General features: G+C 42.2%; 1 protein-coding gene across 2 annotated transcripts in view; it reads right to left on the bottom strand.

The window, feature by feature from the left end:
• Nucleotides 1-15,060, bottom strand: part of LOC133966424 (regulating synaptic membrane exocytosis protein 1-like) — an 89,147-nt gene that overhangs the window by 56,221 nt on the left and 17,866 nt on the right. For both annotated transcript variants that reach the window (XM_062401350.1, XM_062401351.1), the window contains exon 3: nt 5,386-5,596. In XM_062401350.1, the coding sequence (XP_062257334.1) occupies nt 5,386-5,596 (211 nt within the window). The remainder of the gene's footprint in view (nt 1-5,385; nt 5,597-15,060) is intronic.

The following is a 15,060-nucleotide window of genomic DNA, read 5'->3' as shown; positions in this document are numbered from 1 at the left end:
TTTTTTAAAGTAACAACAGTTAGCCTTGGCTAGTTCGGACATAGTGGCAGGATGACAGGAAGACAGAATTATAGCTAAACGCTTGCAAAGGTGACATTGGAAGAGAGCATGAACATATGTGATGGATAACAGAGAGCTTATGAACAATTGCATGTACCACCGAGCTAGTAACATTCGGATGCCCAAATTTTGTATATTCAAAATGAAATGGATCTGCTGTTTAAGATAAAATCACAAAGGGTAGTACTTCTAATATCAAGGTAATTTACCTTATAATGATTTTTCACATAAAAAAATTCCTTACAAAAGAAACAAATGTAAAACTTCTATTCTTCTGAGCATATCAATCACAAATAGTGGCTCTTTGTTTTATTGCATTTGAGCCTTAAAGTTCAAATTGTAATGAAATAATATGTCAAGAGTTTGCAGGAAGTCAGCCAACTAAGCCAGAGAAGCATTCTAATGTAAATGCTGTATAGACTCATGAACTTGTTCATGGGACCCGATGTCAGAACACAATATCCTAATAAAGCTGAGGAAAATCTCTGCCTACATCCCAGGACACTATAGAAGGACCCATCTGACTTTTTCAGTCCAGATACTGATACCTGGGCTTTGGGTATCAGCCAATACACAGTGAAAGGACTGATCTGATTTGAAGTAATAAGCTTCATGCCTCGCTGTGTGAAAAAGACTGAGATCATTCTTCTATGTGTCATGTAACAGCTGACCTTACTTGGATATAGTTTTAAAAACGTTGTATGATAAAATGTAACAAAAAACTGTTAACTGAATACATATAATTTACACATTCGCATGTATTCTTTGAACAATACACCATCAACTTGGTATGTAAGTCTTTAAAATTAAAAGAAATTACAATACAAGTTCAAAACTTTTCAATTTTGCAACATATAGGTCAGGAATTAAAATTTCAATGTGAAACAATACAGCCGCAACAAACTAGAACGAAATGTGAATATTAAACCACAATTTGAGTGCAAACTAGAACACCTCCAAACTGCTTTTCAACTCCCTCCCTTCTATGTTTGTTTCAAAACGAATTGAAGGGAATAAATCCACCCTAATCTCCCAATACTTCATCCAGCTATGAAAGTTAGGGTAGAGTATCAGTTGAAATGTACTAATATTGTTCAGTTCTAGGACAGGTATTGGGTCTCCATCTGAAATATCATCATCTAATTGTGTTAACTTCTCTGAATTAATAAGACACATTCTGCCAGAAGGAAGAAACTCCATTTTCAAGTCACTTAATCAAAAGCAGTAAAACCGATCTTGGAATATAGAGCACACTGATAGACTGGATATCACTTTAGACCAGTAAAATCCCATGCCAACACTTCCACTTTATCTTTGAATGTTTAGTTTGCGTGGAGCAGAAACTGCAGGCCGAGTAACTTTGTACATTTGGACCACTCTGTCAAGCAAGATTAATCAATCCTCAAGTAATTAAACTAATCCATGTCAAGCAGTAACTCAAGGCCGGTCAGCTGTCCAGCTATACAGGTACATAAGGTTTCCATTCTGCCAGAACTTTCTTCTTTAGAGCTACTCATTGTACCAAGCTTTAGAAAGGGAGCGAGGCTGCTATGTAAAGCACACCAAAGCACTCTTGGGCAGCCGTGGTGTTGAAACCCAGCCAAGTATCATCAAAGTGCCAGTTTGGCAGCTGCCTTGAGGGATAGTAGCCAAGGCCAAGTAAGGTTCTCAACCTGACACAACTACTCGAGCAGAGGAAGGTGTTAAAAGCCTGTCCACCAGCAATGTTTCTCCCGCAGTATACTATCAGATGATTCTGCCTACCTCTTATTTAACCAAGCTACATGATGATGAGACAGCCACGGAACAGACTGATACACAAAACCGAGAAAGACAGCAAGTGCATATCTGACGGCTCAGAGGCGAGCTTTGTCTCTCGTTCACTTCTAATCTGTGCGAGAAAGAGTGCGAATAAAACATTCACTTCCTGTGGCGAAGAAAGTCACATTGTGGCTTCACGTTGAGTTCAACACAACAAACTCTGATCCGCAACATTCTCTCACATGCGTGTATGTGTGACCGTGCCCTAATTTCGGTTTTTGTACCAACCAGCATCCACCTGCCTGTCCACTATTGTGCTCAGTCTGTGAGACAAACTTTTCCCACTGTGAAAAGTCTATGAATTAAGTTCTAAGACTTGATGGATCCAAACACTACACACAAATAATTAGATAATAATGAGTTAATTGTTTTATGGAAATGGAGAACTAAAATGTGGTTATGTGCAGTATTCATTTAGTGAAATTTAGTACTATTATATATATTTTTTACAGCTTCATTTTTACCTGTAAGTTAACTTTAGCTCAATAGGCACTTCAACCAATTACTGGCGATTCCCCGGTTCCTTCATTCTGCATGCAGATCCTCTACAGTGTGTGATAGATGTGTGACAGCAAAAGCGCTGCACATAGATTACACTCTAAAAGCGCAATATAAATACAGATCATTCAGATAACATGAGCCTTTAGTTTTAAATTCTCTCAGTATCATGAGCTTGTTTCTAATCTGAGCTTGTCTCTGTAGAGTCTTCACACTCTCCCCATTTCCACACAGGCTTGTTGGCACCTCCTCCCACACAGATGAAGAACTAGCATAATCTAAAATAGTTTTTTTGTGTCTAAATGAACTCCCTCTGGTCCTGGTTGTTTCCTTGCATTGCATGCATCGTGCTGGGTGAGGAGGTCAGTAAGCATGAAAAAAACAATGCATGAACAGATCCAGTAGTGAGATGTAGTAAATAATAACAGATGTCATGTGACGCTTTGAACCATTAGCATCATTTAGGCAGCCGCTGCTGCAACGAGCCGTACGACTTGGAGTGACAGACTCATGGACAGACAGAAAGATACATACATGGGACATTCACACATATATATTCTGTCTGGACTCATTAGGATGGCTTGTCTTTGAGGTTGCAGGCAGAGTACTGTAGCTCTGAAAGAGAAAGAAACACAGCACTCACCACTTTGTCCTGCTGCAGCCAGGTCAGCCATCCATGTATAATGAAAAGAAAGACAGAGACAATTTGAGAAAAGATGATTTCTGAAAGCATGACCATGATCCTACAGCCCTACCACTAACAAGCAACAAAACAGAATGATTATGATTTTGAGGCCCCTAAATATACTTGCTTCAGGTTCTTGGTTAAAACGGATAGAATGTAAAGCACAATCTCTGGTGTCAAGGGTAAAATGCTGTGGACGCTAGGGCCACACTGTGGGTTTGAAAACCCCGGGATTGTGTTTACGTCTGAGCAGGCAGAACAATAACAAAACCACCCAGGTGAAATTCTCAACTGGATTTTCTTAGTCACAACGTATCAGCATTTAATATCAACAATACTTCAATATATGAAATACCAAAAATAGTAAAGAAAACATCATCTGTGTGTGTGTACGTGTATTTGCAAAAACTGCCTTTCAAAGACACACTATTACTGAATACAGGCAACAACCATAACACACCACACAGGACCACCCAGCTGAACTCTACCTGTGTCAGCCAGTGACTAATTAGGGTGTACTTTAGAGTGTGTGTGTGTAAGTGTAAGTGTGTGTGTTATAGGTGATGTCCTTGCTCACACTCCTTCCCCCTGCCTCACACACACAAACATACCCTGCTGTGTGTGTATAGGGCACCTCCGGACCCCTGGGATACCGAGACAGAGGGGGAGACCACCCCCTCTGTCGACAGCTCGGTCTAATGCCCAATTAACCTTTACTAGCTCCTGCCTGGGTCACACACACACTCTAACACATGGGCACAGATCACATTCACGCACCTGGGTGAACGCATAAGCCCACAGTAACACACACAGATCTAATATACAGAACATATCAACACACAAAGCATGCTATATGGACATTTGAGCACACACACACACACACATGTGCCACGGTTCATCACCTGAGCTCCAACACCTGAGGCCTGGTCAGACACACAGGACCTGAACAGCTGCATTAAGGCCATAAGTGGGTTTGGGTTTCTTATACCACTTACAGATTGGGGTTCCACAAAGGATATGAATGTATAAATTCATTTACACAGAGAAAATTATATAGCTAAGCCTAGACAAATATACAAATACAAATGAAACCAATTAAAACATATAGAAAGATTTATAATATTGCATTGTATTGGTATTTTTCTTTACCATCAAGTATATATTTCAGTATAACTACACTTACCTTTACAATCATTAATTCATTTTTGTATTTCTGTGTATCCATGCAGCTCTGTTGCTTTTACCTGAATAGTGGAGTGACCCAACGGCCATGTGCTCTACAGGGAGGTTAGTGCCACCTACATTAATATAGTTAATGAATAACAAACAAAATATCAATAAATACATTAATTATTATTATTATTTATTAAATATTTTATAATTATTTATTATCTGTAGTCATTTCACTTTCTCTTCATATATTCATTAACTTAACCAAGGAGGTTAAGTTTCACAGTTTGTTTGTTGGTTTGATTGTTTGTCAGCAGGAATTAGTTTGTCACACAATGTACTGTTGTGCAGCTGCTGTAGCACTTTGGCCGAAGAGATATTTCCCCATTGGGACAGTAAAGTATATTTGATTTTAGTCCTACTTTTACCCTATGAGGGTTGAGGACAGAGGATGTTGGGCCCCATGAGGCAAACAGGGATTTTTTTGAATTTGATATGATTTGAGAATGCAAAAACTATTGAACGTATTTCAACAAAACCTAGTTGAATGATGGAACATTGGCCAAGAAAGAGCCCATTCAATTTTGGCACAGAGCAACAAATTCCAACAATGGGGCAGATCCATGATTTGTATTTGTTTTTCTTTAACATTGCAAGAGAAAGGGTATTTTTGGAGATTTTCATAGATTTATCAGATCATAATTATTAGATCTTGATGAAAATGAAAGTGGGCTATTGGTCATTGGTGGAGGTATTTGCTCCTTAGTGCCATTCTAGTTATTAATGTATTTTTTTTAAACTTTGTTTATATTCTTCTTTTCAACAGAATTGAATACAAGCAGCAATAGAACTATAATACCCAGCTCTTAAAACATGGGATTTTTTTTCTCTCACCTCTGTGTAAATACACAGTAATTTCTTTCGAGATTCTTTTCTTTATAGCATTGGGAATGAATGCTTAAAAGAGAAAAAATAACTTATTCTCACTTTCCTCTCAGCTAGTTTATTAGGTACACTAATGCACTCAAATATGTCAGCCCTACAATAAATCTGACATTAATTTTTCAGTTCTTGGGGGAGCATTTTAAATGGAATTATATTCAAAATGGAGCCTAAAGTTTGCGGTTGTATACCGCAGAGTGTTACCGTACCGTGTTGGATCTCAGTGACACTCGCCCCCCACAGCGGGCGCAGAACTTGGTCTGGCAGTACGAGCACAGGTTCCCACAGCCATCTGCAAACTTTGTCTTGTGGCAAATGCCGCAGGTTGGCGCGTCGTCCCGGTGAACAGCCGAACCCGTTGCCGCCGAGGCCTGCCGGATCACCGTCTCCCTGTAGCTGGACAACTGCTGCTGGATGCCCCTGGAAAATAATTATAACAGGAAAGAAACATTAACACTATCTGTCAGAGAAAGCCTTCCTCCTTTTGCTTCACATCTGTTATTTCACTCTTCTTCAAAAGAATTATCACCTTTATGTCCCATTCATTCACAATTCTCTTTCACTCTGTAGTACTGTTCAGTGATTATGGTTATCCAATCAGAATTTGCCATGATCTCAATCAGCCAATCGTTTCGCTGGTGTCAGACCTTGAATCTGTTCTCCCCTCTGTAACTGTCATGTCAGTGTTTAACTGTGATCCTCCTCCTCCATAGTCACCTCTAGTCAGGCTGAGTCCCTCATCTCATACCGATCCTCAACATTTCCTATACAATGTGACCACGCCCCCAATGTGACTATCACAAGGAGGTCTGAACGTCCAATCGACTCTCATTTGTATCACCTCATTCTTATCTCTTATTGGGTATGTCAAAAAATTGTGTTCACTTTTCAGTTGAAGTCTCTCCAGTGGGAATACACCAACTTTAACCAAAGTGTTTGTTAGATGGTCGAACAGAGGTCAATACCCACTGCCAACTTTCAGAACTGAACTGCTTCCAAAAGTTTTGTGATCTATAAATGTCTAAAGCAAGGATTGTCCAAACACATCATGTTGCTGTCTCAATATTTCCGTCTGAACGAAAGTGGTGGAACAAACTTACTGGTGGCAACAGATCAAGGGATCAACAAAGTCATTACAGTTTATCCTCTGGGGACCTTCTGTAATACATTTCATGGCAATCTGTCAAGACATTTCACTCACTTAAGGAAAAGTCAAGGGATTCATCCTCTACCAACCATGAGTGTTGGTACAAAATGTCACAGGGATCCATCCAATTAGGTTAAAGACATTTCAGTCTGGAAAACAGTGGTGGAGCAACCAAGCAGCAATTTCTGTAGCTGCTGTGGCTCCAAAAACAAAGATTTAATAAAAGGAACATCTGTCTTCCCTACGAAAAACATTAATCCACTACGCTCATGGTGCAATCAGTTAATTCCATATATTGTGAAACCACAATCAATCGGGTGATATGGCAAACAAGACAAGAACTGTAGAAAAAATGTGTGAAATATAATAAATAAATAGAGGGGCGGAGAGGTGAACCAAAGCCAGAGAGTGAAGGAGACAATGGCTGCATTACATTTAGTCAATATCCCCGTTCTCAGTAGTGTTGGTTCAGTCCACTTTTTTTTCTCCCTCTGCTGTTGTTTCAAGCTGCTTCGCCGACACAGGAACGTCTTCAGCTCGATACGAGGAATAAAGGGGGAGAGTATTGGTTTTATCTAAGACGTTACAGTATGTTGATGAATTGGATTTCACACTGTGGAGAGTGAGGAGAGAGCGAATAGAAGGGAAGCAGGTAGAAAGGTAGATTAGTTCAAACGAGAGGAGAGGAGAGGAGATGAGGATTGGAGAGGAGAAGAGGAGAGGTTTTTATTTTTTTAAATCCATTTAATGTGCATTTCCAGGAACTAATACACTTCTTACATCAAACACCAGATGTAAAACCCAACCAAACAAGATTAGTAAATAATACATATAGTTTATTTTCGATATATACGTATATACACACACACACACATTTATATATATATATATATATATTCACTCTTCCATACAAAATGTTGTTTTTCAAATTAAAGGTTAATATTCAGTTCCCCATCTTCCCCAAGAGAGCATGGAATCCCTCCAAAAGCCCATATGCGACTTAATGTCAGCACATTGTTCATCATCCTGTAGTATGCATGTTCTACTTTGAGTCTGGTTTTCAGAAGTCCCACCAGCATTGGCGCCGGTTGCACGCTGCCAGTGTTCAGGGCCTGGTTCCTACGTATCAGCCAAATGGCTAACTTGGAAGAACCATGCCAAGTTTAACAGGTTGCGTATAGCTTTCTTTTTTACAGAATATTTCGGACCATAAATTAACAAACCAAATGAAAATACCTCTCCAAGGCCCTGAAACCATCCTTTTAACAAATCAAAAAGTGCTTCCAGCCTAAGGCCCTGACAAAATAATGTTCAAATGTTTCAGCTTGAGAACAAAAAGTACACCCCTCCCCCAGCTACGGATCAAGGTGCGCTCTGTATCTGTTTGTAGCTATCGCCCTGTGCACTACCCTTCACTGGAGGTCTGCTGTCCGTTTTTCAATGGGCAGCTTGTAAAATGACTGCCAGCTACCTTCCGGAGAAGCATCTTGCTCCAACAGCCCTGTCCACCTCGACTCTCTCATCCCTTCCAGCCAGTGTTAATTTTGGCAGCTATTTTTGATTTAGTCTTAGTCTTAGTCTTTTGACGAAAATCCATTTTAGTTTTAGTCACATTTAGTCATTTTTATCCTTCTTAGTTTTAGTCTAGTTTTAGTCGACTAAAACAAATTACATTTTAGTCTAGTTTTAGTCGACGAAAACAAATTCCATTTTAGTCTAGTTTTAGTCACATTTAATAGCCAAATTAAACTCCTTTTCTATAAAAACATATAGCTGCAGCCTAATAGCTTAAAAATATATATTTAGTTTTAAATGTGAAAACAAAAAGTGAGAGCAGGTCAGACTGGAGGCAAACACAGAAACTGCAGCTCGGTAGAAACCAACTGCAGCTTCTGCTCTGATCAAGAAGCTGAGGCGCTGATCTCTGATCAGCTGAGATCAGAGAAACTGGGTTTTCACTGTTTCCATAGTTAAGAAGCAGTCGGTCATTGAGAGGCTTCTTCACATGAACAAGCTGTGATCTTGTGTCTCTGAGCGAGTTAGCGGGACGGGGGGCGGAGCTTGGGACCGGTGCGCTATCTGGGAGCGCACAGACACACACACACAGACACACACACAGACACACAGACTCACTCGCCCGCTCCCGATACTTTATGACGGCCTGATACGATGTTAAAAAAATTATTGTGACTTAGTCAACCACCAACATTTCCGTCTCGTCTCGTCAACAAAAGTTAAAAATAGATTTAGTCATAGTTTTTATTTTCAAAGATCCGTTTTCGTTACGTCTTCGTCTCGTCTTCGTCATTGAAAAAGGGTCCTAAACGATTATATTTTGTCATCGTTTTCGTCAACGAAATTAACACTGCTTCCAGCAAGTGCAAATTGTGAACCTTTACACAGGTCTGATAAACAGACTTCTTCTCCACAGTCGGAAAGCTGTCCAGGTGAGGAGTTGGGAAGGACAACAGCTGACCACCCCTCTCCTGCCACTCCCCTACAGCTGGGGTGATGAACAGGGAGGGGAAACTGTCTTCTGATTCTTCACTCCACTGGTCACACAGAGAATGGCTCCTTGCTAAAATTCTCATGGTTTGCGGCAGGGTGGCACAGATCTCCTCCAACACTTTATTGATCAGTCTGGTTGACTTGATGTTGCTGTTCTCTCTCAGGGTGTCCAACGATGTTGCTGTCATCCTTATCAGATGGCCCAGTTTGGTGCAGCCAGCTAGTCTGAGGTTGGCTCTGAGGCTGGCATACTGCAGTATTTCAGACCTCATAAAGTCGTTTAAGAACAGCGGTTCCTCAAACAACCACAATCCAGGTGTCACAATATTTTCTCGTGTGAAACAAAAAATCGGCCATGCCTCTATCACCGATTTGTAGAATGGAGTCAGCCCAGTGAGATCCATGTCCTCAGATCGTAATAGGAAAAGATGCTTGTCGTACCCTAAGCTACCAGTTATCTTCAGCAGCAGACGAGCCGTGTCACATCATCTCGAGCCACAGTTGTAGAGTAGTCTTTGTGCTGCCCGAAGTTGAAAAGCAGCAATTTTGGACTGGATGTCCACCAGTGCCATCATTCAACCACCGGCAGAGGACTGCTGCCCGATCCCGTTGTTTACCAGACCAGAAAAAGTCCAGTATGGCTCTTTCTATTTCATCCAGTAGTCCTCTTGGAGGTTTTTGTTAAAAACCTGTGATTTCCCCAAAAGACACCCAAAACTTTTAAACCCTTTTTACTAATAAATCGGAAAAATACAGAAGCCAGTGAAGGAAGAGAAAACACCATGTGATGCCTGATCATTTAACTGTATTCCTTGTCTTTCTCATTGTTTTTCCTTTAGCATCTTTCCTCAGGGTTGTCATGTGTTTTTTAGACGGAAACGTTTCTTCTCGTCCAGCTCATCGAAACCAACCTGTCTTTTTTAGACAGCCACAGATCTAATAAATTTATCAAAGCCCTATATTCTTCCAGTGTGTAAAGAGAGGTATTTCTAGCTGGGGTCCCAACAGATGATACACTTTCTAAAGGCCGGCACATGCTTCTGCGTTCTCACAGGCCCGCAAGCGCAAGAGCCCTTCCGGGCCCCTTACATGCTTTTGTATCCCTTCTAACGTGCTTACATGCGTCCCCCCATTTTTCTAACTATAGACAAAGCTCCGCGAGCCTCACACAGCCCGCAAGGGATGTGATTGGTCTGCTAACTAAATCCTTTCCGGAGTCGCATTTCCGGTTTCATGCCCCATAATACCGGCAGAAACCACAGAAGATTTAGAAAAATGAATATGGACCAAATAGAAGAGCGTTTGGCAGAAGAGATCCGAAAGTATGACCACTTGTATAACCCGTCACTGACTGGTGGATTTGTCCGCCAGAAAAGGCTCTGAGGAGCCGCATTGGCTATGTAAATAAACGGTTGACGACGACTGCCACACACAAAGAAGGCGTCTCTAAGGTTGTCTCCGACAAAAAACGTTACTCCGCTTAGTGTTCTGGTGGTGAATTGCTTTGTAACATGCGCAACGCTTTGAGAACCATTAATTACAACGAGTCCTTCGACACATCTGCGTGAAAAGCCACAGACGCAGTTGCAGAAGCAGGCACCGGCCTTCAGTCTGACTCCTCCTCCATTTCTTCACATGGGGCCTGACTGACTGACAGACTCTGTCCCTAATTGATGTTCACAATGTGCTCTGTGGCTGTGGCATCTGAGGAACTTGCCTCCTGAACTTCTTCTCCTGCCTGTGAAATTTCTGCAGCTGCAGACTGAGGGGATTTTTTTACATCCTCAGACACACGTCATTTCTTTGATTGACTCTGCCCCTATGAAGTCTCGCCTCCAGGCTGTGAAACGTCCCCCCCACTCACGGCATCACCACCACTCAAAACTCTGCTGCGAGTGGACTTCAGCGAGTGCCACTTCAGTGCGAGGAGCGTCCACCGATGCGGTGGGAGCGGACTCCTCCGATTCATTGCTATGGGCGCCGCTGAGTGCAGTCGCCGGATTGGCGCTAGGCACTGCCGCGGCCCCTGAGCCGTTAAGTGCAGTTGCAGGTTTGGCGCTATGTGCACCTGCCGCCTCTTCGAGAGCGGCATCCGTTTGCGTGCCGCTGCCGTCACCTGCCGCGTCATCTGATCGCTGCTTATGCGGACACAAGAATGTTTACCAACATCCCCTCAATCGAAGCACTCCAGGCTCCCGGAGCTGCCGTACACCATATAGTGCCCGTCCCCGTGCTTCACTCTGAAGGAGGGGATTCCAAGAACATAAACGCCTGCCACCTCAGGGACTGCACATGTCTCAGTTTAATATCTTTACAACCTAAATTGAACGTTCTGAACCCACTAGAAAATTTACCGAACCTGCTGAGCTCGGCTCTTGAGAGCTCGTTTGAAATAAAAGGCGGGACTCTGGACACCGTGATCCGAGTTGCGGGAACCGACAGCGGTTCACCTGCACGTAGCCGTCCCTAATGAATAGGCCACTCTCAATCAGCTGGTGCACCTGGCGTTCTTCTTTTAGAAACACCACTACCGCTCTGCTCATTCTGGAGGCGAAAACTACATTTTCTTGTCCTACCTGTTCGCCAACAGCCAGCAGGACCTCCTCCACCCTAATGTCCTCTCCCGGGGGGACCATCTCCCTGCCGGATTGACGGAGGAGTCGTCCCGTGGGACGCCATTCCTCCAGAGACCCCCGACAAAACAAGCGGTCTCTTGGTTGATAATCAAAAACGATTTTTAAGAGAAACAAAACTAACCTCTTCATGCAAAGATGAGATGAGAAAAGTAAAAGGAAATACCTGTAAATAGGCAAAGCCCAGTTCAAAATCTCCGCGCCACTTACCCATCCCCCACCACCACTCACTCACACCGGAAACGGAAAGAGAGGAGAGGAGAGGAGCGGAAGAATAGAGGAGAAGTACTTGGATAAAGGTTTTCCCTAAGGTCGCACAAAAAAAAGAAACTAATCCAAATAACACAATTAGAAACCACATAACTCAGTGGACTGAAATGACCAAAGGACAGCACAAATGTGCATTAGCTCTGAATCACACTTGCTCCATAAATCAACAATGAAGCTAATAAAATGATGAGGATGTTGTACAGACACTGCAACAGACTGACAGACAAACCTGGCTAGAGGATTGTAATGAGGAAAAAAACAGGGGAGGGTAAGAAAAAGGGGGAGTGAAGAAAACGAATGAGCAGAGCAGTGGATAGAATGAAAAGAGAGGAAGTTATAAAAGAGATGATATAGGAAGATGATGAAGGAGTAGAAGTTAAAAAAGGAGGAAAGGTGGGGAGAAAATTAGAAGAGAAGAAATGAGAGGAGGAAGGAGGTAGAGGGGAAAGTGTAGAAGGAGGCGAATAAGAGAAGGAGAACACAGTAAAGAAAAAGGATGTTGTTTAAAGGTGTGAGAGGGGTACAAGGGAAGAAGGGATAATTTATACATTCTACGCCATAAAGTTAAACAGCAAACAAACAAAAGAACAATATATAAGACTTTTTTTGTATTTTTACACACAGTATATAGAACTCTTCCCTTTATGTGTCCAGATCAATATACAGAATATGAACCAATAAACAGAAAAGACTTACAAACCAAATGAGAAGTTGTGATTCCCACTAATATGTAACCATTTTAAAGAATCAAGTGAATAAAGAAAGTGTCTTCCACAGCGTGTGTTGTGTTTTCAGAGCCATGTTGTACTGCAGGTTCACAATAAGGATCTCGGATGGTCTCACTCTCAGTCTCCAATCACTCAATCTGCTCAGAAGAGTAAAGAGCATTTACCCTGTTATACATTCATGGCACTGAGTGTAATTCGCTCGCTGTGGCTGCAGTGGCCTACAATATACTTACAGACCGACAGTTAGCGACGAAGCCTCCTCAGCCATCAGCTCAGCCCGTAAAACTACAAATCCCAGCAGCGGGGGCCAGAGGAAGGGAAGTCCGAGATGCGGTCATTTGAACATTGCTCCTTTGGGTGTAACAAAACAAACCGTTCGTCAAAAAACACCTTGAAAAAACCCTGTAGAGGCTCTGAGGGACCCGGTGGGTGAAACTCAACCTGCCCCTGAAAATATTAACACCTGCCCAGTGCGCACGCACACATACACACACCCAAACACACTCACACACACACCCCTCCTGTAATCTCTGCACAAACAAATTCGTTAGCATTTACACAAACCCTTCCTGGGAGCAATAGCCAAAGGTCACAGAGAGGTCACCTGCTGCTGCAGCACCGCAGGATTTACTTCCTGATCCATGGCGCTTGCTGTGTTTGTCCCAACCCCTGGTTTTGTTCACAGCCTAATACAGTTAGACTAATAGACAGTGTGGGCCGCATATATGGACTAAGTGTGCTTAATCACATTTATTGTAAAGGTGATCAATACTACATTGGTTGTTCATGGGATGCCTCTAGACTGACTTGAATCTGGGGATTTGGCTCAGATTCAGCGTGTTTAGTGTAGTTTTTGATATGACTGTTGGCATTTTATTTGTTATTTCACAGGCTGATTGCTGATGATAGGTGGCTTTAATCCAAAATAGCTTCTATGGGTATTAGACTTAATAAATCCATGTCGTCTGGATGTAACCACTCAGTATTAAATGCATAGATGGACTCAGTCCCTCCGTCCTTATTGTCATTTTCTTATTGGGTTCACAGAGTTCTTTGGTTACTTCCAGAGCTCTTTCCTTATACCTTATTCCAAATGTGTCCTGCCTCCTGCATGCTCTACCCAGGTGCTCCTCTTCACCTGAATGCTTTGCTCCTGCTGCCTACTTCATCTGAAGGGCAAACTCAAGACAAAGCCCCTACCCTATCGTCAAGACATTTCCTGGAGGTTATATCTGACTTTAGATATATTTATCCGATATTATCTAATGTCCTTCTGTCCATCACAATCCTCGCAGATAATTAGTTTCTTTTGCTAGTTTTCTGGACACTACCTTTTTTTGGCCATGTATATGTATGCCTCCTCGCTGCTTTATTCCTTTACCTAGTGTGTGCAACATGATGGACCACGGGTTTAAAACAATTCTTGTTTACCAGTATGAATTTTGCCGCTCATAGTCAGGTGAACACAAGTAGCACTTATGTGTAACCAATGACAGGCATCATGTTGACATGAGAAATCCACTAACCCTTGATAGACAACATGTTGGCTGGATTCTAAGCTTGGCAACTAGCAAGGGGGAAAGAGGAATTTCAAGTTTAATATTTAACAGAGCATGTACAAAATATTCAGCATGATACCAACTATCATTCAGTTTAAACAAGCAAGTTCCTTCCATGGTTTGGATCCTCTCTACTCATGACTCTTCCAATCTGCAAAGTAACATTTTGCAACTCTGACATTTGTTGTCCTTTCTCCAAAGTCAACAGTTACCACCCAGGCAATAGTCGATAGCCGTTTTCAGACATTACCTGCGGATAAAGGGAGATATTTGTTTTCATTTTCATTTTTTCTGTCTGTCACGTGTTATACATATCAACAATTCCCTCCCTTGCTTGCAGCAAATCCAGTGGGGAATCCCACGCTGTGCTCTCAAATATGAATCTCCCGACTTTCTTCTGACTTTATACTTGGGGGCCTGGCGGAAAAGTTGGCAGATAAACCGGGGGCTCTCTCTTGGATATTTGCGTTGACACATGCACCTGCTTCGCGGTGAGTGCGGAGAATCTCCAGAGTTCAGTGCATGTCTAAAAGCAACTAATGTACAATGAGAGTTACGTGTTATCCTTGTTTTGTGTGTGGTTGTGTGAGTTGCAATGAATCAGGCAAAGTAGGACATTCTGGAGAAGTAAAAGACAAGAATAGGAACAGGAAATGTATCAAGTACGTCACCGCCAGCCAGTAAGTCAGTCAACAACAAGAAGCCATCAAATTCTCTCTTACAGGTGAGAAGAAAAATCTTTATCACATCAAACAAAATTGTCAGGAAACATATGGAGGGGTTGGGGGGGTGGCAGATCATTACGACAACACAACTGGCAGGAGGATGGTGGGAAAGGAAGGGAAGGAGAAGCAGAGAGAATGAGGAAGAAAGAGATCAGAGAAAAACGTACAGAGCGACAGAGACACGGATGACGGGCTCATTAGGAAAATGCAGGAAAAAAATACATATTCAAAATGTAGTAAGACGCAAGGTTAAACCTTGAGAATGAAAAGCTTCACTTTCCTGCACAAACACAGAGTAAAAAATGTCCTCAGCT

This window comes from Platichthys flesus, chromosome 12 (assembly GCF_949316205.1).
Source record: "Platichthys flesus chromosome 12, fPlaFle2.1, whole genome shotgun sequence".
Lineage (NCBI taxonomy): Eukaryota > Metazoa > Chordata > Actinopteri > Pleuronectiformes > Pleuronectidae > Platichthys > Platichthys flesus.
This window is presented reverse-complemented; position numbering and strand designations above follow the sequence as displayed.